Below are 22,764 nucleotides of genomic sequence, written 5' to 3'. Positions count from 1 at the left end.
TTGGCTTCTTGAGGAAAGAAATCGTATCGTTTGCATTCCTCCATGGTGCTGAGCAGGTACAGTGCAGCACACCCTAAGGACTTGATAAATGCTTATTGAATTTTCTTCACAGACATAAATTCAGTGATTTTTATTTAAACAAAAATGTCTCAAATTTCTTTCAATCATATATAGTTTTTTTTTAAGTGACATCAAAGCTTTTAGGTAATATTTCCTTTCACAAAACGCAGTTAGAATATTAAACTCACCACCAGCAGCAGCCCAAACATACCTGTATTGCCAGCTAATCATTTTAATGAGCCAATACAGGAAGTCAGGAAGGGAGGACCAGGCTGCAGAAGCACTCGGATAAGGACCACAAATCTGTGGGCACGGGAAGACTGCTAGTTGATGATACCATTCCCCTTTCCTCTGTGGGAATTGTTGAGTCATCAGGAATGGATGGGCAGTGGGAAGGGAAAATTTTCCTGAGAGAGTTTGAACCTCACTTTTCGGTTCATACACAGACGGGAGCAGTTCCCCGAGGCCAGGCATCCTGCTAGTATCTGTATTGCATGCTTATTTAATTCATCTAATTTTAAGATGTGTTTTCATGTTCAAGTGTTATTTTATAAATTTTACATAGAATATAGGTATTTTTTAGCAAAACAAAGTAAAAAAACAAAACTGTTTCTGGTCATGAAAGAATTCACTCTATGTAACACACATGTACACCCACCACCACTTTGGAAGTGCATAAAAAGGCAGTAAAATTTTTATTGCCTGTGAGGGTTTGACGTCTAATAAACCAGTTTCAACAAAAACTGTAAACTTTTGAAATGGGTTTAAGATTGTGTTTTTAAAAACTTAAAGCTGGCAAAAAAAAAAAAAACCAGCTTTTACGACGCCCATGTGCTACATCATATGGAACTAAACTCAGAAATGTGCTTGGAAACACATAGAAAAAAATGCCTTCACAGAAGCAGCAACTAGACGTAAAATCTCTCAGCAGAGGGAGGAAACAGAATAAGAAATAACTATAGTTAGGCACAGAAGTACACAATACATTCTAGGAAGATTTCCAGTGAAGATTGTTTAATTAAAATATGTTGCTTAGAAACGTATTTTAATTGTGTTCCACCTGTCTCAAAAATTTGTATGTGGAGGATGTTGGAGTGATCTTAAAAATGGTGACGAAGATGCCTGTTCATTCACAGGTGGAGGTAATTAGGAGGGGTGAACTCCGTTACCCTTACATACTTACTTATACTTAAAAGTATAATTTGTAATAAACAGGATATTTCTAACTTGAAGCAGATACAGCTTCATAGGTGTCGCCACGATTTTGTGGCGTGCAGTGTTTTGTGATGTGTTGCGGTGTTGAATTGCTCCAGTGAAGAAGAGAGCAAGGCACTGTCTGTCAAGAAAATCGATACCTTCATAAAACCCCTGTTCTGAAGGTTGACGCTCGTGAATAGCTCTGTGTGAAGCCGAGACTGGCTCCCACGAGATATTATCACAGGAGTGCCCAGTGCTTGGGAGATGTTAGAAAGCTCTCAGGAAATGACTGATCCTTGAGGGAAGGCTGCCACCCCTCCTCCCGCCAGAAGGTCTTGTGTGTGTGAAACAGCTCACACCGCAGGCACAGGGGCAGACTGCAGGGGAGTGCTCAGCTGTACCCAGAGAGCTCTTGGCCAGAAATCTTACAACAGAAGGCGAAATGTGTCAAAGATCATTGACTTGCCTTCCTGACCATTACCTGTCCCAGGAGCTGTTCGTTTAAACTCAGGTGTAAACAGAAGACAGTGGAAATGAGAGGCAGGGACCCTGGAAGAAAGAGATTTAGCTGCTTAGAGCTGGCAATGGGCCACGATGGATCTTCTCAACATCGTCTCTAGTCCTAAGGATGCAGGAATTTGGAAATTTTAGGGAAGTACTAATTCAGGTGAAAAATATTCCCAGTTCTGAGGAGTGACATGTGAGGCCGCTTAATAGACAGCAGCCATGTCCAAGGAATCTGCAAAATAGAAGGTAGGAACTTTTCAAAAATGGGAACAAAACCAAATGCGGAATCTGCCAGTACCTGCATTTGATCCTTGGCAATGTTCTAAAGGAAATCATTGAACAGGTGGCTTAGGAAGGACCATGAGGCGGCATTCTGTGTTCTAGGACTAAGTCACGTCCTGTTGAACTAGTCTCCTAACCTCATTTCTTCTCTCTTTGTAACTGGGCGGCTAGGTTGGTGTAGTAGAGGAGTGCAAAGGCTTCAGCAGAATGTATTTACCATGTGTGGGTGCCGTGGCAGCCTGTAATCGAGTCAGAGAAGTGCTGCACATGTGAGTGGGCAGTTGTTCAGCTGCTGGAGAAACCAGATGCTAGGGAGGGTGATTAATGAGCTAGTGTCAGTCTGGAAATGGGCCCCCAGAGACTTGGGAAGGAGCCTGTTCTTGGCAGTATTCTGTGCAGTATCTTTATCAATGACTTTTATGAGACTATAACATGCTGATTAAATATTTTTATGACATAAAGCTATTAGGAATATAGCAGTAGATGTTAGAATCTGGATTTAGGAGATAAACTAGAAATAGATTAAACATAATACAATGAAATTTCAGCAAGACAAAAATTAAATTCTTTTCTGAGGTTCAAAAATACAGTTGTATAAATATAGGACAAGAAATAGGCATGTGAAAAAAGAGGTAGGGATTTTAGGTGACTAAATTTCCTGTGAGTCACTAGAAAGGTATGGCTACCTAAAAGTAATAGCTCTGGGGCTGCATTAGTAGACAGGTGTATTGTGAAAACCAGACAGGGGCTGTGCACCCAGCTGTGCACCCACACTGTGGCCAGACTTACGCAGTTCCGGGTACCGTAATATAAATGGCATGTTCTTCTGGGAGAGAAATAACATTGGGGCAAGGTGCAAAAGTGCTGAGAATACAGGGCTTCAGAATGTGTGGTATAGGTAGTTGAAAGATAGAGGAACCTCATTAGACCTCTTGGTGAGTAGAAGTTTCAGGGAGGTGAATTTCACTATGCTATGAGGAAGAGCAGACTGGTGTCAAAACCGCTGGGTCAGAAGCCTCATTGTCACCAGGAAGGGTGTAGCAGTAGCAGCATTTGTCAGGAATGTCACAAGGGACTCCTATATTGGATTGAGTTGGACCAAATATTAATACCACAATGTCAGTGAGCTTCGACTCTATACCCAGCATTTTGCTGGACACTGGAGCCTAAGATAATTTCTAGTTCTGAATGGTGATGATTGTATTTTTCATTATTTTTTATTTCAATAGGTTTTTGGAGAACAGGTGGTGTTTGCTTACATGGGTAAGCTCTTTAGTGGTGTTTTCTGAGATTTTGGTGCACCCATCATCTGAGCAGTGTACACTGTACCCAAGGTGTAGTCTTTTATCCCTCACCCTCTCCCACCGTTTCCCCCAAGTCCATTGTATCATTCTTATGCCTTTGCATCCTCATAGCTTAGCTTCCCCAAATGGTGATGATGTCAGTGAGCCAATGACTTATGGTGAGGCTGGAGTGGTTCAGGAACACTTGAGCTGTGACTGTTGCTGATATTCTTTATCTAGACCTACACTGTGCAGCGCGGCAGCCACTAGCCACGTGTGGCTGTTCAACACTTGAAATACAGGATGTCTGAATTGGGATGTGCTTTAAGATAAAACCTGTAATACACATCTGGTTTTAAGACTTAGAGTGCACATTTTTATACTGATTAAATACTGAAATGATGATATTTTGGATCTATTGGGTTGAAGTGTTTTATTAAAATTAATGTTATCAGTTCCTGTTTACTGTTTTTCATGAGGCTACTACAATGTTTAAAATTGTCTTTATGGCTTGCTTTATGTTTCTCTTGGAAGTACTGCTCTGGAGTATAGGTTTTAGAGTTAACTTGTAAATGTGTGAATTTCTCTTCTTTTGCTTGCAGACCTGAGAAGATGGCTAAACTCCCAGTGATTTTAGGCAATCTCGACATTACAATTGATAATGTTTCCTCAGACTTCCCTAGTAAGTGTCAGTTCTACATAATAGACAGAATTTCTGTTAGTTTGGTTTTTACTTCAGTTTGAATATTTTGAATATCTTTTCAGATTATGTGAATTCATCATACATCCCCACAAAACAATTTGAAACCTGCAGTAAAGCTCCCATCACATTTGAAGTGGAGGAATTTGTGCCCTGCATACCAAAGCACACTCAGCCTTACACCATCTACACCAACCACCTTTACGTTTATCCTAAGTACTTGAAATACGACAGTCAGAAGTCTTTTGCCAAGGTGAGTATGAAGATGGAGGTTTCATTCCTGATGTCACACTCTCCCTTTACATTTGGTTTCCCATGTTCTTTTATAAATATTTACATAGTCTGACTTTCCGTTGTTGTTTTCTTATTCTGTTTTGTTTACCTGTTGCTGCAGGCTAGAAATATTGCAATTTGCATTGAATTCAAAGATTCAGATGAGGAAGACTCTCAGCCCCTTAAGGTTTGTTTTTTATAATGTATGTTCACCTACATATTCTGATTTTTCCATTTCAAAGTGCACTTTCATGATACTGTACAAATCAAACAATTTAGCACATTTTAATTGACACAAAAAATATATGACATTACAACATATGAACCTATATGCTGAATCTTAATCGCATGTGGAATATTTAGGTTCTTGCTCCTAATTGACTTTTCTATTGTCTTTAAGGATAAAAGTTTCTATACACACTCAATTCAGCACTTACTGTGCACCTACTATGAGCCAGCTGCTCATACTGTGGGCGCTAAGAATTATGAATAATGTCGATAATAGAAATAATAACTGACAATCAATGATCTTATTAAATGCTTACTATAGTATAGTAATAATCATAGCAGTAGATTATAGGTTATGTTTATTGAAAGCTGTTGGTACTCCAGGCACTGCTCTAGTGAGAACCTTTTGGTTCTTATACTAGTCTTTTAAGTTTTATTATTATACATGTTTTTTAGGTGAGGGGACTAGTGCAGAATTTAATTGCCTAAAGTAAAACATTAGTGGAACCAAGATTCAAACTCAGGCGATCTGGCTCCAAAACTCAAATTGTTTTACTGTGACTATGTTAAAGTGACTTCCTAAGAGGAGAAGGAGACAAAGACCCCCCCACCAAAAATATATATATATATATATTATAGTGTCTGTCCTCAAGAAATTTAGTTTAGTGGGAAAAACAGTTGTGGAGAAAAAGATCTTGGTGCACAGATGGTATGAAATGGATTTTTGGACAAAACTGAAAATTAATACAGAAAAATGCTGAGGGGACACATGGAAGGGGTTGACAATTTCTTGGAGAATGCTTGAGCGTTTTCTTGGTGCACGCAGAAGCAAAGGTTAGTTGGACAGAAGAACTGCGTAAGAAAAGGGATAGAAATGTGAAAGTGAACAGTGAGCTAGCCATCATCTAGGGCTGTGACCTGGACGGGCAGGAAGGGGAGCAGGCAGGTGGGCTTCAAGGCAAGCTGGAAGTTGGGCTGGACGCAGCAGTCTGGGGCTCACAGGCCTGGGGTCCATTGGAGATGGTGATGTTGTCTATGCTGTGGAATGCCTCCTCCTTTACAAGGTATCTGAGTTTAATTTCTAACTCCATTGATCGGACCCTGATTTTTCCCTTTGCTGACTCTTATTTTAGTGCATTTATGGCAGACCTGGCGGGCCAGTGTTCACAAGAAGCGCCTTTGCTGCAGTTCTGCACCATCACCAAAACCCAGAATTTTATGATGAGGTAAATGATGTTTTCAAGGGAACACCCAATTTGACCAATTTTAAGGGAAACCTTCATGTATATGCCTGCAAAATTCAGGAGAAGCTGCATATTCTACTGAAATTACAGAGATAGAACTGCATGATGAAGTATTTCTTTTATATATATTTTTCTGATTGTAAAAGTAACATTTTCATTATTGAAAAATAGAAAACTTAGGAAATGCAGATAATACAGAAAAGGAAAAGTCATAATCCCACTGTCACTACAATTAATATTCTGGTATATTTCCTTACAAATTCATGCTTTAGTTATATTTGTTGAAGCAAGTTATATTTGGACCTGAGAATCTTTCTTTCTTATAATTGGATTTGATTACAGAAAATTATAATGTAATTCATTGAAACTACTGTATGCATCTTATTTTGCAATGTTTTATCCTGGTTCTTCATAATGCCTTGGCTGTGGTAACTTAGCGTAGTAGTTACTGTCATGTGTTTTCCAATTCTTCCTAGAAATACCATCAACTCTCTTCCTGTTTCTGAGTGGTGAATTCAGGATTCATTTTTTCTTGGTACACTTTATAGTTTCAGTATCTTTGAGTGCAAATGTTAATATCTGCTTGGAGAACAAATGTACGTTTGTGAGCTGGGTAACACATAATGTCTCTGCTTCCACTGAGGATTTCTGTGTTTTTATAATATTCTGTTTTTATTTTGTCTTCCTTGCAGATTAAAATAGAGTTGCCCCCTCAGCTGCATGAGAAGCACCACCTGCTGCTCACATTCTTCCACGTCAGCTGTGACAACTCAAGTAAAGGAAGCACGAAGAAGAGGGATGTCGTTGAAACCCAAGGTTGGGGGGGTGGTTCATCATTCCTTTGATTTTAAATCATTGAAACATTATGTTCTTCAATTGTATTAGGATTCTGAATTTACATCTTTTTGTGAAGGGATTTTTAGATGGATTTTATAGGTAATGGATATGTAACATGTCTGGTTTGCATATACAATTTTTTTTTTTAAATTTTTGAGCACAAGCTGTCCTCCCATCTCAGCCTCCAAATAGCTGGGACTGCAGGCATGCACCACCACCCCCCTCCCTGGCTAATTTTTTTATTTTTTTGTAGAGACGGGGTTTCGCCATGTTGCCCAGGCTGGTCTTGAACTTGCGAGCTCAAGCAATCTGCCCACCTCGGCCTCCCAAAGTGCTGGGATTACAGGTGTGAGCCACCATGCCCAGCCTGCATATGTAAATTTTTATAAAAAAAGATTGTAGAATTCTAACCCCAAAGAGGTCTAAGTACATTGTAGACAACGTTCTGCAGAGATGACATTTAGGTCATTTTAAATGTCTTACTCTGATTGATAGGAACAGTTGTTAAAAATCAGACGATATTACACTAGCTTTCATACACTCACAGTGTTTTGTTGTTCTTGGTTTTCAACAGTTGGCTACTCCTGGCTTCCCCTCCTGAAAGATGGAAGGGTGGTGACGAGCGAACAGCACATCCCGGTCTCAGCGAACCTTCCTGCAGGCTACCTTGGCTACCAGGAGCTTGGGATGGGCAGGGTATGTCACATTTTAAGGTCGGTTCATCCCAATTCCTTCAGAAAACATTAAAGAACAGCTAAAACAACAATCACACACAAAAAAGCACACAGTATTTTTGCTGTTCCACCGTTTTGATTTTAAGTTACTAATTTTCAATTAAACTTCAGCCATTAGAAGACGATGCTGTTCACAGTTATTACAGTGTCTCAGTTGCTGTTTGGCATTTTGTAAGCTCTGAACTAGCGGTGCCTCAGCAGAGAAATAGAGAGCTGGAGATTTGGGATAAGGTCTGTCTCTGCCAACTGGCCATGCTCAAATAAAGATGAGTTCTTAGGGTCATGCAAACTGTTAGGAATTTTCCTCCAGCTTAAGGTAAGTCAAGTATGCCAAATCTCTCACCCACGTGGTTGCACACTCTGAAACCTTTCTGATTCACGAAAACCTAATTTTCCCCAGATTTCTTCAGTTGGTTTGTTGGCTTTGCCTTCTTTTTAACTGTCTTGCATTTTATAGACTGCAGCTTTATAACATGCTAAATAAGGTCTCTTCTTTTTATGTTTGTCTGCATTTAAATAATGCCAAATTTGCATTCCTATTATAGACAAAGAGTTGAATTTTCCCAAAGAGGGATAAATTATATAACTGAGCATGACAGAAAAATGGAGGTTTCAGAAGTTGACATTAGCATGAGCAGACAATTGACCCTTTGCCTGTGCCAGGCCTGCATATTGTCCTGTTTGCTTTATCTGGCACTTTTTACCGTCTTCGTCAAAATCCTGAGCTCAAGTTGGGTTCAGATACTAGTATAATAGGATTCTTTCCCTCTCAAATGAACAATAACTCACACAGCTGCAAAGAAACAGAAAAGATAATTTAGAAAATCCAGTAAGAAAAGCATTGTACTTTGGGGGAGGAAAGTGGGCAGAAATGTGTATCAGCTGCATCCCTGCTGTGGGCCCAGCACAGTTGCCAAGTCACTAAAGTTCTCTGGGCCCTCTTTCAGTCCCTCATCAGTACCCTCGTTGATAATCATATTAGAGCCAAAGTAACTAATGTGTTGGGATACTGTTTCCTCCATATTTTTTTAGCATTATGGTCCAGAAATTAAATGGGTAGATGGAGGCAAGCCACTGCTGAAAATTTCCACTCATCTGGTTTCTACAGTGTATACTCAGGTATGTGCTCCTTCAACAAAATTAGCAGTGGCCGTTCTGTGACTAAGTTTGCACCATTTTGCAAGAATATTTTATATTACTATATTTTTACTCTATAGGTCTTTTTCTAAAGAAAGTACAACTGAGGTATTCATATATATTCATATATATGACTATTACAAGTATCATTTTTCAACAGATTTCCTCTTTTGTTGGAGGATCTTATTGATGTTATTTTTTACATGATCAATTTTATAGTCTTAAAAAAATAAGATGAGGCCAGGCGTAGTGGCTTACACCTGTAATCCTAGCACTTTGGGAGGCCAAAGTGGATGGATCACTTGAGGCCAGAGGTTCAAGACCAGCCTGACCAACATGGCAAAACCTTGTCTCTACAAAAATACAAAAATTAGCCAGGCGTGGTGATGTATGCCTGTAGTCCCAGCTACTTAGGAGGCTGAGGTGTGGGGACTGCAGGAGGCTAGGAGGTCAAAGCTGCAGTGGGCCATGGTCCTGCTACTGTACCCCAGACAGGGCGACAGAGCAAGACCCGATCTCAAAAAATAAATACATACATGGATAAAAAAGCATGCTACAAGAAACAAATGCTTCTATTTCCACAGTGTATATATTAATAGACTTTCTTCTTCTCTTTTTCTGCCCCCTCAGGATCAGCATTTACATAATTTTTTCCAGTACTGTCAGAAAACCGAATCTGGAGCCCAAGCCTTAGGAAATGAACTTGTAAAGTACCTTAAGGTATCACGTGGCTTTCTTAGTATCCCATTTTAAATGAGTTCGGAGTAGGTTGGGTTTTCTCTTTGGTGGTAAGTGGTGTTCTCACCCCTTGGAAGCTACTGTAAGAAAGCTCTTACCTGGATGTCTCACATCAGTAGCTTCTTTGTGGTTTAGACAGTAGCAAGAAGTGGACCTAGGAACGGCGCTACTCCTGCCTGTGTCCTAGTCCCATGTAACCTTTGCTCAAGTCAGGATCTCTGAAACGTAATGTTTCTCATATGTGGAAAACCCTCATTTGACACGGACCTCCCTGGGTACCGAGCACAATGATGGGCACAGAAGTAGTGTCTTCAGTCCTCACCTGTAGGGAACTTCTAGTTCATTGTAGGAGATACTGTAAACTTGGTGACTGCATGCTAGGCAGGTAAATCAAATGAAGAAATAATGCATATAACCAGTCCCAGCTTTGTGCAGGGGCTGGGCGGAGGGTGGGGGCGGGTCCTGTGTCTAAGCAGCAAGAGCCACATAGGGTTTGTCCAGGGGAGCTTCATCTAGAACGTGCTTGTGGGGAGCATTTTGGAAAGGGAATACAAGGGCATGGAGACGAAACAAGAAATGTGAGAAATGGGATAGAAATTTGGTTTAACAAGGAAAATGTAAGACACAGCCACATAAACAATGAAGTTTTTCTATGTGATAGCTTAAGCCCCTCCTTCCATCCCAAAGACAGCAGCCCAGCATCTCTCTGACCCTGCTTCCTCCATCCCAGCTCCCTCTGACTCCTGTCTCCTTCTGCCTTCTTCTTCTGGTTAATGGCTCTTTGTGATTCCATGGGCCCTGGATAGTTGCTATGTAAGGCCTGACTAGCAGCCTTACCTCCCATGGGCCATGTGACGTATTCATGGTACTGAGGACTAAGATACAAATGCCTCGGGGGCATTCTGCCCACCACAGCCTTCCCTTTGTTTTAGAGGGAGTTCTTCTTTCCTTATTTGGAGCAGAGTAGAAATGACTTTGGGCTGGTTTCCTTTTAGAAGGATAACATGGACTCTGCCATTCTGTGTCCGTAGAGTTTGCACGCAATGGAAGGCCACGTGATGATCGCCTTCTTGCCCACCATCCTAAACCAGCTGTTCCGAGTCCTCACCCGAGCCACCCAGGAGGAAGTTGCAGTTAACGTGACTCGGTAAGGGAGGCGGATGGAAGGATGCTCGTCCTCTCTTCCAGTCTGTCCACATCTGGAGCACACTCATGCATAGGCGGGATGCTGCTAGGTGCTGAACATTATATTTAAGAAATATCTTTGGTCCCATATGTAAGGACCCCATCTAATTCCTTGTCTCTGTCTTGCCTAAGTTCCGATAGCATCATCATTGTTCTACTACTGCTGTGATAATAATGAAATGTTTCCATTTTTACGTATTCATTGCTTTATTCACTCCTGTGGTGTGTAGGGTCATTATTCATGTGGTTGCCCAGTGCCATGAGGAAGGATTGGAGAGTCACCTGAGATCATATGTTAAGGTATGTAAAACACACTGTTCTGATCACTTACATCTGTGGCTCTCCAGTTTTCCTTCTAAGGCCTTACTTTGTCACAGTGCTGGTTATTTTGGGATGTACTTGTAACTTACGCTTTCTCTTCTATTCCTCATAGCCGACACTTATACCTGAACAGAGGGGTACGAAGAGGGGCAGCCATTCATTAATTTCCTTAATTCCATTCCTTCAGTTACACTTTTTTAATGGGTTTTCCAAATAATATGACTCAATGTGGAAGTTTAAAGAAGACTTTTAAGTTGTTCTTGGCTAGGCCTCTGGTAAAGTTAGCTGTCTTCATTTTTCTTTTTTCCATCTAAAATTTCCAGCACAACTGCTTCTCCCAGATAGGAAGGTTAGCTCTGGCTACAGTCGAATTAGAAGACTCTCTGGGACAGTGAGAGATGTTCTTAGGATAAACATCAACAAGTTATTTATTTACAACATCCAGTGAGTAGAGTGGCAGTTATTGTTCTAAACAGTTGCACATATTCTGTTTAGTATTAGATACCTTTGTAAATTATAACTACGTGATAATTTAAAAAGAAAAGTTCTGATCCTTTAGGGTATCAGTCACCTGTTGTTGTGCCCCGCATTCCTTGAAGCCCCTGGCATAGGTGGAGTTACAGGCTGGCTGGTCACTGATCTGACCAGGTTGGATGACTCATATTTCCCTGAAGACATCCTGGACTCCTTTTCGTCACGTGACTCATCCTTCCCGTCTTTGTATCCATACCTTCCTCTCCCACAAATGAGACTGTATCTCAGTCCCTGATCTCCATTCTTGGGAGCCTCTTAAGCTTTCAGCCCATCTTGGAGAACAAGTGCATTAAAGTCTCTTTCCATTTTCTTCAAAGTATGCGTATAAGGCTGAGCCGTACGTTGCCTCTGAATACAAGACAGTGCATGAAGAACTGACCAAATCCATGACCACGATTCTCAAGCCTTCCGCCGATTTTCTCACCAGCAACAAACTACTGAAGGTATGTCAGGAGAGTCAGCGTGGCTCTTCGTGTTGAAACTGATTAACAGGAATTCACTGCACAGGCTGATCAATGTACCCTTTCTGAGTGCTCTTAGAGACAATCATCACCCCCTAAACAGTGGTAGCAGAGTTTGTTCTCTGATACCAACTTTTCTAATTGTGTTTTGAGAGAAGAGCTGCAAAGCATCACTGTGTTCAGAGTTTCATTGGCTCCTGAGGATTAACAGTCATTATATTCAAATCAGTGAAGGTCACTGACTTACAGATGCTAAAGACAGGTCTCACCAAGCAGAGGTCAGTGACGAGGAAAGCCTACACCCGTAACCCCACATAGCCTCATGCTGGCTGTGCCACGCTGAGCACAGGTGTCCAGTTTCCCAGCAGGATGCAGCTCTTTGCTCCTGAACATGTGCAAGCAGAAGGCGCCTGCCATTCATTTTTTGGCTCTGATCATCGTGTACCAAGAGGTGCAGCTGTGTTTTAGGGTCACACCTGCGTTATGTCAATAACATTGCCAGCCTGAGAGAGTTTACGTCTTAACTACCAATTTCTTGTTTTTCTTACTGGGTCCTGTTCTTTTTTCTTTTAGTATTCATGGTTTTTCTTTGATGTACTGATCAAATCCATGGCTCAGCATTTGATAGAGAACTCCAAAGTTAAGGTATGTTACTTCAAGTGGAACTTGCGTTCTTAGGAGAAAAGAAATCTCTTCTCACTGGTGTGTAGCTAAGCTTTTCTTCACACTCTGTATGTGCCAGTTACAGGACTGAGTGCTTTACAAGTAATAAATCATGTTAGCTTCATAACAACCCTGTGAGGGAAGTACTGTTCTTACCTATTTTACAGATGGGGAAACTGAGGCCAGCATGGCTGAGTTACTTGCTCAAGATCATGCTGCTAGTGAGTGGAGCTGCCAGGTTTTGAGTCCAGTCTTGCCCCAGAGGCTGTGTTCCTGAATCACTTGGCTATTAACCCAAAGAAAAATACAGCTTTTCCTTTGGCTAGCTTAGAAATCTTCAAAATTGGAAAAAATGAATTATTCTTCCTTCTTTCAAATGGTCAAATACTTCAAGTAAGTGCTGTGGATTCTAATTGGAACTTCAAACTTCAGCGTAATAAAGCTCACCTCAGAAGTGTTTGTAAAAAGGTGGAAGTTCATCCATTCCCGAAGATTCTGATTCAGGAGCCCGGCAGGGGGTGCAGGGAGAAGGGGCAAGGACCTGCATTTGGACTGAGCATCGTTGATGATTCTGGTACCTGTACCTCTCAGAGATCTCTTTAGAAAGCACTGGCTTACATTTAAGCTCCAAATAGCCAAACTGAAAATACACATTTTGATGATTGGGCATGACTAGTTTAAACTGCTTGGCAGCAGTCTTCTTACAACCAACTTTACATAGTAATCTTTCCCCATCAGGAACCTAAAAAATTTTACCCAGATTACTTAGCAATTAGCCAACATTTATAAAAATCTTCTACATGTCAGGCATTGCACTACATATTTTTACGTAATTTTTAATTCAACTCTTAGGATACTCCTATAAGTTTAATCCTCATTTGTTAAAGTGTCAGAGAGGTTAGGTACATGTGTCCTTAGTCACACAACTAACAACAATCCATCATCATCCAATTCCATCATCATCTTCTGATTTTAGTGCATAGGGAGATGCCAGATGGAAGTAGTCTCTGAGATTATCCATCTCTTTGGGGCAAATGCGCAGTCTTAAATTTCCTCTCTGCCCCAGCATCCCATTGTGGTGGTGCCTGGATGTGTGTTCCTTTTTGACTGTGCATCTCCCCTGCTGTTCCCTGGTTCTCACTGGGCTCAGCCCTGAGATGACTGGTCTTGGCTCTGGACTGGTGCCCATTGAGGTGTGGTTGGCTACCTCAGGCTCTCTCAGGCTCAAGGTAGATAAGTTTCTATAAAATTCCAATGCAGTAAACAGAAGTGGCAATGTCACTTTCTCACTTTGAAGTTTTCAGGTCTTCTCCAAGACCTGCAGAGCTGGAGTTGTCCTTGTGACAGTGACGTAGTATAGTTGTTGTGGAGGCAGGGTGCAGTTGAAGTATTATAGAAGGAGCTCATGCAGGGAGCGGGTGGTGCTAGGCACTCTCTCACAATGAACACTTGTGCTGCATTCCTCATAGGAGAGGGATAGCGAGAGGGGGCAGAATCTGGGCCTCCTGCACAGGGATCTGGGCTCTCCAAGGAAGCCTTGGAAAGCCTGCTAGATTTTGCAGGCAGTAGGTTGACGGTTCAAACCTAAAGCCTTCCTTTTCCTCCCATACAGCAGACACTGGGGCCTGGCCAGGTGGTTTCTCCTTTTCATTTTCTCTCTTTCTCTTTCTTTTGAATCCAGTTTAAAGCTTCTGACTTTAGTGCATAGGGAGATGCCAGATGGAAGTGGGCCCTGTCTTCCACAGAGAAATGCTCCATCTAAATCATGCCAGAGCAGCCTGCCAAGGAAAAATCTAGCAGATTGTCTGCTTGGCAGTACAAAGCTAAGTGCACATGCACACACACACACACACACACACACACACATGCATACACATCATATAGATATATTACTTTTCTGTTAAAAAATGTTGTCTCAGTGATATGTGGGAGCTAAAGAAGTGAATCAGATGAAGGTAGTAGATTGGTGGTTACCAGAGACTGGGAAAGAAGGGGAGGAGGTGATGGGGGAGAAAAAGAATGTGAATGTGTTTATGACCACTGAACTGTACACTTAAAACTGGTAAAGATGGTAAATTATACATTTTTTCATATTCTATACAGAATAAGATTATAGCCTGTATTCGTTGGCTAGAGTTGCCATAATAAGTACCACAGATTGGGCGGCTTAAACAATAAACATTTATTTTACAACAATTGAGATGCTGAAAGTCCCAGGGCAAGCTGTGCACACGGTTGCTTTCTTCTGCGGCCTCTCTCCTAGGCTTGTAGATGCCGCCTTCTGTATGTCTGCAACCCAGTCTCTTCTTATGAGAGGACACCAGTCATATTGGACTGAGAACCACCCTAATGACCTCACATTACTTTAATCACCTCTTTACAAACGTTGGCCCAAATTGCAGTCCTATTCAGAAGTATTAGGGCATAGGACTTCAACATATGAATTTGCGGGGGACACAGTTCAGCCCATTACTAGGTACCAGTGGATTTTTTATGATTTTTGGCTCTAGATTAATGTGATCACTTCAAAGGAATGGTAACTTGATTATATTCAAAATATAACCAATTCATTCTGCAACTATTCATTGAGTCCCTACTATGTGCAAGGCGTCACAGATTACAAAGTTCAATGCATCGTGGTTTGTGATCTCAAGGAGTTCAGGTGGGAAGGTGTACAGTTCATCCAGTGGCTGCCCTACCTCATGATGAGTGCTCTGAAGAGGTAGGCACAGAATGCTCAGGAGTGTGGGGAATCCGGGAAGACCACCTGGAAGAGGCGTCAGTTGCAGTGGGTTCTGATGAGTAAACAAGAGTCGGCTAGGTGAAGAGGACTAGGTGGGGAGAGAGTTGTGTTGGTGAAAGCTAATGACCCAGCCCCACAGTTCAGGGAATTACATGAACATAAGGCTTTCCTGCCTTACGACTGCAGGGAAGACCGTGTGAGTGATGGTCAAGGAGGTAATGAACACTTCCAGGAACACTCACAAGAAGGATATGCAAAATCGAGCGCCAATGACATCTTTCTGATTGACGGCGTTGTTAGAAAATAAGTAAAGGAATTGACTTGCATGTGTTTGTTCTGAAGAGACCAAATTAAACCGTAGCACTTTAAGGGTGGTAATGACCTGAAAAGTGTCTTCTGGTCCAACTCCTCCCCTGCCTCACAGAGGCAGAGACAGAGGTGGAGACTGAAGTGACCTGCCCAGAGTCAAACGACTGAGCAGAGCCAAGAACTTGTGGCTGAGTCCCAGTGGGCCTCCCCTCGGGTGCTGCTGTTTCCAGTCTTACAACGTGATTCATCAACACCTCTGCTCTAGGAAGTGGTTTGTTTTTGGAACTTAACACAAACCACTCAAATGCTACCATGTACAATCTTTTCTGTAAGTTTATTATATCTTGGCCCTAAAACAATATTCAGAGAGTTTTTAGAAGTACTTTAAAAAAAAAGTGCTTGAGAGGGAACACTGGCATCCCAAAGGAGAAAGCTGAACTGTAACATAATGTACTATAAAGAGGTTCACAGACACCTGCTTACCGTGGAGGGTTCGACATTTTCACTTCTAGGGCACTCCCCTCTGGCTTCTGCCTCCCTGGCCCTGCAGACATCCTGCTGTTCTTTCCCCTAATCACTTGTTACTGAGCTGAGAACTCCTCTAACATTTTCTTAAAGACTTCATTCAGTTAGGTGTAATGAGTTTCTTAAAGCCTTCATTGTCTTAGGAGTAATGAGTTTCATGTTTGAATTAGTTGTTTTTGTATTTGTCTTACTTACATCTGAAGAAATTTATGTCCTAATCCCTTGTTTTAGTCTTCTGAATTTACGAGTAGTCACCATTCCTGTACATTTGTGATTTCCAAAACTTTGATTGCATCCCCTCAGGGGTTTTAATATTTTTAGACTAAAATTATTAATTTATTCTGATGTCTTTTTGACACTGACCTTAATACTTTTTCTGACTGGGGAGTCTTTTTTTTTTGAGGGGGAGTTTTTCTCTTGTTGCCCAGGCTGGAGTGCTGTGGTGCAATCCCAGCTCACTGCAACCTCCCCTTTCTGGGTTCGAGCAATTCTCTTGCATCAGCCTCCCAAGTAATTGGGATTACAGTCACGAGCCACCACACCCGGCTAATTTTATATTTTTAGTAGAGACAGGGTTTCGCTATGTTGGCCAGGCTCGTCTCAAACTCCTAACCTCAGGTGAGCCACCCACCTCGGCCTTCTAAAGTGCTGGGATTACAGGTGTGACTGGACAGGGGAGTCTTTCTTAAAGTACTGTGACAAGGTACACACCAGTGTTGTAGGAACACCTGGCACTGGATTCCTAAGAGCTAGATAAGCTTTCAGTGCCGGTTGAAGTGTCCTACCCGAGGATATCTACACACGCATGGTGGGTATTAAGCTGATGGTTTCGTGTCATTCCCGGTGGTAGTGGAGTGAGTCCATTCAATGGATGTTTACATGGAGGCAGTGTTATGCTTACTTCCAGTGCTGCGCTTGTGCTGAAGGTGGAAGTGGCCATCTTCTTGTCCCCAGCCAACCCAACTGTGCATTGTTACATTCACTGAGGAAGGCTGTGAATCAGAGCCCCTTCGAACTAGCATCTAAAATAAGTAATTTCCTTACTGCAGCAGATGGACCTGCAAAGTATGGATGGATTGCCTGTGACTGTGCCAGACTTTCATTTCATAGGTGACACGTGCTTGGAAGTTACAAGTGGTATTTGAGAAAAATGTGAAACAGACATCACAAAGGCCTGTGGCGGAGTCCTCTCCCCACCCTGTGCCCCTATGGTCAAAGTTTGTTGGTGTTTCTTTTCCACCATGTGTATTTAGCAGCTGTAATTTCAGCAGACTCCGTTTGCATTTCCTTTCCTCCCGCACGGAGTGAAGCACGTTGCTGGCACTCCACAGGTGTCCTGGAAGAAAGGAGTTTGGAAAATCCTGCATAGCATAGGATGAATATGTGCCCTTACATGTTGGTTGTTTACTCTCTGACCATTTTCTAGCTTAATTCAACAAGAAGAGAACTTCTTTTGAAAGTGAAAGAAGGAGAGTATGGTTCATATTCTAAATGGGCTGTCTGGACTTCCCCTTAACCAAATTCGTAAACACTGTACATGTGTGACAGGTGGAATGCTAATATGTGTACTTCACACTCGAGTGTTTTGAACAGTTGTTTGTAGTGTGCAAAGCATTGAGGAAAAAATGCAAATGGAGTTGAGAGTGAATCCTTAACCTTGAAGCTGACCTAGTCATTGGAGAAAGAAAACATTCAGCTTGGAACATTTAGAGCAGAATGGAGGAATATGTATATGTGAGCTTTAAGAATCATAGAGTTATGTGGGGATACAGGTGAATCGTTACCTGAGCCTTGCAGGATACCACAATCTAGGGATAGGAGAATGAGTAATGGGCAGAGGAAATAGTTTATGCCCAGGTAAGGCCACTGGGGCAGAGTTCAGGCTGGCTAGATTGAGATTAGAGGGGAAAGAGTAAAAACCAAGATTAGCTCAGAAACAAAGATGAGATTATGGAGAGCTGTGAAGCCAAGCAGCAGACAAATTGGCAGAGACTTAGAGAGGTAGAATAGGTTCTGTAGTAGGAGCGGCAGGATGGCAGAGAGTATAAAGGAGTGGCTTGGAAACGTTTATATCAATAAATAAGTCTGCCTATCCCCTGAAGTATAAATAGCCTATGGAACAGATTCACCAGACATTTTAAATTTTGATTCATTTATTCTTTTAGCTCTCTAACAGCAATAATATGAAATGACATTTTATGGTGATGCTGATGAAAATACGGCATTGCGGGGTTAAGGTGGGATGGGGGTAAGGATGGAGAGCGTTATGAATGAGTAAGGGAGATTATTAAGACATTATCAATTCAACCCTGCAGTTCCACCATAGATATCTGCTGAAGAGAAATGCAAGATATATCTGTATAGAGACGTACACGCAAATGTGCACCGTAGCTTAATTCATAATAATCAAAAACTGGAAACAAGCCAAATGTCCCTCAGCTGGTAAATGGGTAGAAAATTGTGGTAACTCCACACAATAGAATGCTACTTAGTAATAAAAAGGAACAAGGTGGTGACTGATGCAACAGCATGGTTGGATCTCAGAAGCCTTCTGTGAACTGAAAGAAGTTAGATACAAAAGACTATGTACCTTGTGGGTCTATATCTCATATATGACATGATGGAAAAAGAAAAACTACAGAGCACAAAGCAGTCCAGTGGCTGCCCAGGACTGGAGGTGGGGATGGGAACAACAGATGTACTTTCTCTTCTTGACTGTGGTGATGGTTACACAGCTATATTCACTTGTCAAGACTCACCAAACTGTAGACTTTAAAAATATGAATTTTATGGTGTATAAATTATACTTCAATAAACCTGACTGAAACAAAACATAGCACAGTAAGGTCAGATTTGACTCAGGGAAGAAAGGCCACCTAGATGTTCAATGTGAGATCATAGAAGAAAGGGCTTTTGAGAGAGGCAGTAGAGTAGAGGACTTGGTTTACCAGGGAAGATGCAAGGTAATGAGTTAGGTTTGGGATGTCTTATGCTTAGGGCTGTGGGTTCAGTGGGTATGACAAAGACCTGAAGTAACAGTGAGTTAAACAGGAAAATAAAAGTTTATTTCTTTCTACATGGAGACCCAAGCTCATAAGAGGCTTCTGTTCCACAGTTATGAGAGGCCTAAACTCCCTCTATCTTGTTGCTTTGTCCCCCGGGGTGCCGCCTCTCCTTTTGATCTAACTGGGTTCACCACCACATCCATGCTGGAGCCAGTAGGGAGGGAAAGATGCACCTTTGTCTTTAAGGATATGACCCAGAAGTTGCACTGCCACATCACTGCCACTGCTATGGCGTTGGCCAGACTTTGCCATGACTATACCTAGCTGCAAGGGATGCTGGTAAATGTAGTCTTTACTTTGGGTATCCATGAGCCTAGTTAAAAGCTGAGGTTCTTATTACTATGACAGGGAAGGGAGAACAGATACTGGAAGTCTCCAGCCACTGTTCCACAAGGAGCTAAGGCAAAGCCAAACACATTTCCAGTTGGCAGATGGAGGTTCAGCCTTGGACAGGGAAGAGAACAGATAGAACTAAAGAAATCTGTGAGTACCAATCGCTGAAACCATAAGCCTAAACTTTTCTCTGGGGAAAATGACTGTGCTGATCTGAGTCACCTGATAGGATTAGTCATGCTAGATACTTATTGGGGTACTGACTGCAAGGGAAAATGGGAAGGAGCTCAGGAGACAGTAGGAGAGCCATCAGAACACAGTGCAGGTGTGATCCGAGGTTAACAGAGAGAGAAGGAAGGAAGCATGTTGGGCCACAGTGGAATTCTAAGTAAGAGAGGTAAACAAGGCCACTGGAGAGGCCTCAAACCTCTGCCTTAGTCATCAGTGGAGTCCCACATCCCCTAGCAACAGGCCTGCTACAGCTTCCCTGCCACCCTCAGTCACTGACAGGGAACAACCATACAAGGCACAGGTGGTCTCAGTGCAAATGCAGCTGTCAATTCCAGAGCAGAGTGATGGGGCCAGGAGTTAATTATGTTTTCTGCAACTGGAGATGTGAGGTGCCATTCTCATGGTGTCAGCAGGGCGGAGAGTGAGATAAACATGCAGAGTATGGAGAGAAGCCTGATCTTTGGGAATGAAAATGATGAGGAGGTAGGAAGAATGGAGGTTGTAGGCTGGGCACAATGGCGCACAGCTGTAATCCCAGCACTTGGGAGGCCCAGGTGGGAGAACCACTTGAGCCCAGGAGTTTGAGAACAGCCTGAGCAACATAGTTAGACTCCATCTTTGCAAAAAATGAAGGAAATTAGCCGGGCATTGTGACACATGCCTATTATCCCAGCCACTCAGGAGGCTGAGGTGGGAGCATTCCTTGAGCCAAGGAGGTTGAGGCTACAGTGAGCTGTGATTGTGCCACTGCACTCCAGCCTGGATGACAGAGTGAGACCTTGTCTGAAAAAAAAAAAAAACAAGTTGTAGAAGAAAATAGGAGAAAGAGAGGAAGTATCACGGATCTCGATAAGGGGGAGTAACCAGAATGCTGGAAAATGTCATTGGTAAATTTCTTCTCAGCCCCATTACTTTTGTTGTTTGCTAAGCCAGAAACAGGAAGTTTCTCTTTTTTTTTTCTGACAGGAAGCAAATTTATTGTTCATATTATGAGGAGGCAGCACAGTGGAAGCCCTCATGAGTACAGGGCCTGCCACTTGTCCAGAGGGCCATGACTGGGGAGGTACTTAACCCCATAGCCATCTGGGATGAGCCACTTCTCAGCCACCATGTCTTCAGATTCATCGGCATTGAACTTGGTGAAGCCCCACTTCTTTGAGATGTGGATCTTCTGGTGGCCAGGAAACTTGAACTTGGCCCGGCGCGGGGCCTCCATCACATGCTCCTTGTTCTGCAGCTTGGTGCAGGTGGACATGATCACTTGGCCAATGTGAACCCTGGCCACAGTGTCCTGGGGCTTTCCAAAGGCACCTGGCATGCCTGTTGGGAGCCTACTTTGGGGTAGTACAAGGTCAGAGACATGAATCCACATCTGGAAGGCCTATTGCCAAGGTCCCTTAGAGCAACCCATACAAGAAACAGGCTGCATACACCACCAAGGAAGCTGCTGTTTGCAGCCGTTGCACACTGGGCCCCCATGAGGAAAGGAACCCAGTCGGCTTAATTGGCTGCAGAGGAAGTTTCTTAATGAAAAGTCTTATTTATCTCCGAAAGCAGTAAAATCGCCCGTAGAGAAGAGTTCTCTAAACCACATCGGAGAGTGGAAGAACACAGTGCAGAACAAAGAAGTGAACGTTAAAGATCATTCTGAAGGCCTCACCAGGAAGCAGTGATTGGGCGGCCCCACTGTGGGAGAGCAGGTGACCTGTAGGGTCGGGAGGAGCCCGTCACTGGACCTCTGCAAAGACCTGGCTGTTAACCGCAGTGCCCGTAAGGGCCTCCACAGCCAGGCTGGGTGTGGGTCTTGAGGAAGATCCCATTCAGTCGAGGAGTCAGTTGGCAGGTGCTGAGCAGCCAGCGGGCAGCTCACAGGTGTGGCTCACAGAGGGTGGGGGCACCGTGTCCAGCATGTTCTTGTGAGGACAGCGGCTGGACAGGCTGTCAGGTGGTACCAGGGCGAAAAGGGATGCTACAGCACATGGGAGAGGCCCTCCAGCAGGAAGTGGCAGGGTGTTGGGGTTGGTTTGGCTGAGAAGTCCCTTAGTGTCTCGGTGTCCTCTTCTCCACGGCCTATCAGGTACTCCCCACTGGAGCATTATCTCAGCTTTTCCTTCTATTGCAGTTTACAGTAATCTCCATAAAAACATCCTATTGCTCAGGTCTTTATTACCTTGAAATGTGTATCTTACCTCAATAAAAGGCTTGAGTTTGTTTTATTGCCAAATTAAATTAGGCAATAATTTAATGATTAGGACTCTTCACAACAGCTGTTTGTCACTGCAGGGAGAACTTCATTCCAGCCTTCAAAGGCATGAGTTGTCATTGTCTACCCACTGAACAGCACTAATGGTGGGTTGGTATGTAAATTGCCTGTCATTCTTCTCCATGTATTCTTTCTTTTCAATACAAACATTTTACTGTATTTTCTAATAAGTGCAGAAGTAGAGGGATGAGTTGCCAGACCTCAGCCTCCCCACTTGCCAGTGTTCTGCTGCCCTTGCCTGATACACACCCACCCTCACAGTTTTACCTTATAGTGTTGTTAAAGCAGTTCCCAGATATTTTCTCACTTTAGACACTTTAAAGTAGACACTTTAGCATGTCATCTCGAACAGACAAGCCTTTAAAAAAGACATAAGCCCCATAACACTATCACACCACACAAAATTAGCAAAACTTCTTCATTGTCAACTAACACCCAGTCTGTATTCAGTTTCCCCAGGTGTCTAAAAATGCCATTCTATTGTTGGGTTTGTCTGCATCGGATCTAAACAGAGTTCACACATTCCATTTATTTGATGTGTTTCTGAGGTTTCTTTGCTTCTTAAACTGTTGTCTTTTCATCTGTTTAGACTTTTTTTCTTTTTTTTTCTTTTGCAACACATTTGTCAAAAAACTGGGTCATTTGTCCAGCAGAATATCACACAGTTTAGGCGTGGCTGATGGTAGCCTCACAGTGTTACATACACGGTTCTCTGTGCCCCATGTTGCCTGTGAACTTGTGGTTGGGTCTAGAGACTTCATTTGATTTTCTTTCTGGTGCAGATACCTTATAGCTGTACTGTTGCATCACATCAGGAGGCGTAAATGCCCAGCTGTTCTACTTTGGGTTATAATATTGATTAATAGGCTTGCATGGTACCCACTCAGTCTGTCGGTGATACAGTTCTCCAT

At 42.6% G+C, this 22,764-nt stretch overlaps 1 protein-coding gene and 1 non-coding gene across 51 annotated transcripts in view; one reads left to right on the top strand and one right to left on the bottom strand.

Annotated features, from left to right (window-relative positions):
* The window catches only part of DOCK9 (dedicator of cytokinesis 9), a 295,684-nt gene that overhangs the window by 192,941 nt on the left and 79,979 nt on the right, over positions 1 to 22,764 (top strand). For 37 of the 50 annotated variants that reach the window (XM_054245273.2, XM_054245030.2, XM_054244912.2 and 34 more), the window contains exons 16-27: positions 3,932 to 4,011; positions 4,095 to 4,282; positions 4,424 to 4,489; positions 5,664 to 5,756; positions 6,467 to 6,590; positions 7,186 to 7,307; positions 8,378 to 8,464; positions 9,113 to 9,202; positions 10,252 to 10,367; positions 10,636 to 10,705; positions 11,578 to 11,703; positions 12,295 to 12,366. In XM_054245273.2, the coding sequence (XP_054101248.1) occupies positions 3,932 to 4,011; positions 4,095 to 4,282; positions 4,424 to 4,489; positions 5,664 to 5,756; positions 6,467 to 6,590; positions 7,186 to 7,307; positions 8,378 to 8,464; positions 9,113 to 9,202; positions 10,252 to 10,367; positions 10,636 to 10,705; positions 11,578 to 11,703; positions 12,295 to 12,366 (1,234 nt within the window). Of the gene's footprint in view, positions 1 to 3,931; positions 4,012 to 4,094; positions 4,283 to 4,423; positions 4,490 to 5,663; positions 5,757 to 6,466; positions 6,591 to 6,864; positions 6,958 to 7,185; positions 7,308 to 8,377; positions 8,465 to 9,112; positions 9,203 to 10,251; positions 10,368 to 10,635; positions 10,706 to 11,577; positions 11,704 to 12,294; positions 12,367 to 22,764 lie in introns of all 50 variants that reach the window. The other 13 variants (XM_054244598.2, XM_078371991.1, XM_078371782.1 and 10 more) reach the window with 1 other exon arrangement.
* LOC118148374 (small nucleolar RNA SNORA70) lies at positions 20,970 to 21,104 on the bottom strand. Its single transcript, XR_004735181.1, has one exon. It is a non-coding gene; the product is annotated as a small nucleolar RNA SNORA70 (small nucleolar RNA).

This window comes from Callithrix jacchus, chromosome 1 (genome assembly GCF_049354715.1).
Source record: "Callithrix jacchus isolate 240 chromosome 1, calJac240_pri, whole genome shotgun sequence".
Lineage (NCBI taxonomy): Eukaryota > Metazoa > Chordata > Mammalia > Primates > Cebidae > Callithrix > Callithrix jacchus.
The sequence above is the reverse complement of the archived record's forward strand: the minus strand, read 5'-3'. Positions and strand labels throughout refer to the sequence as shown.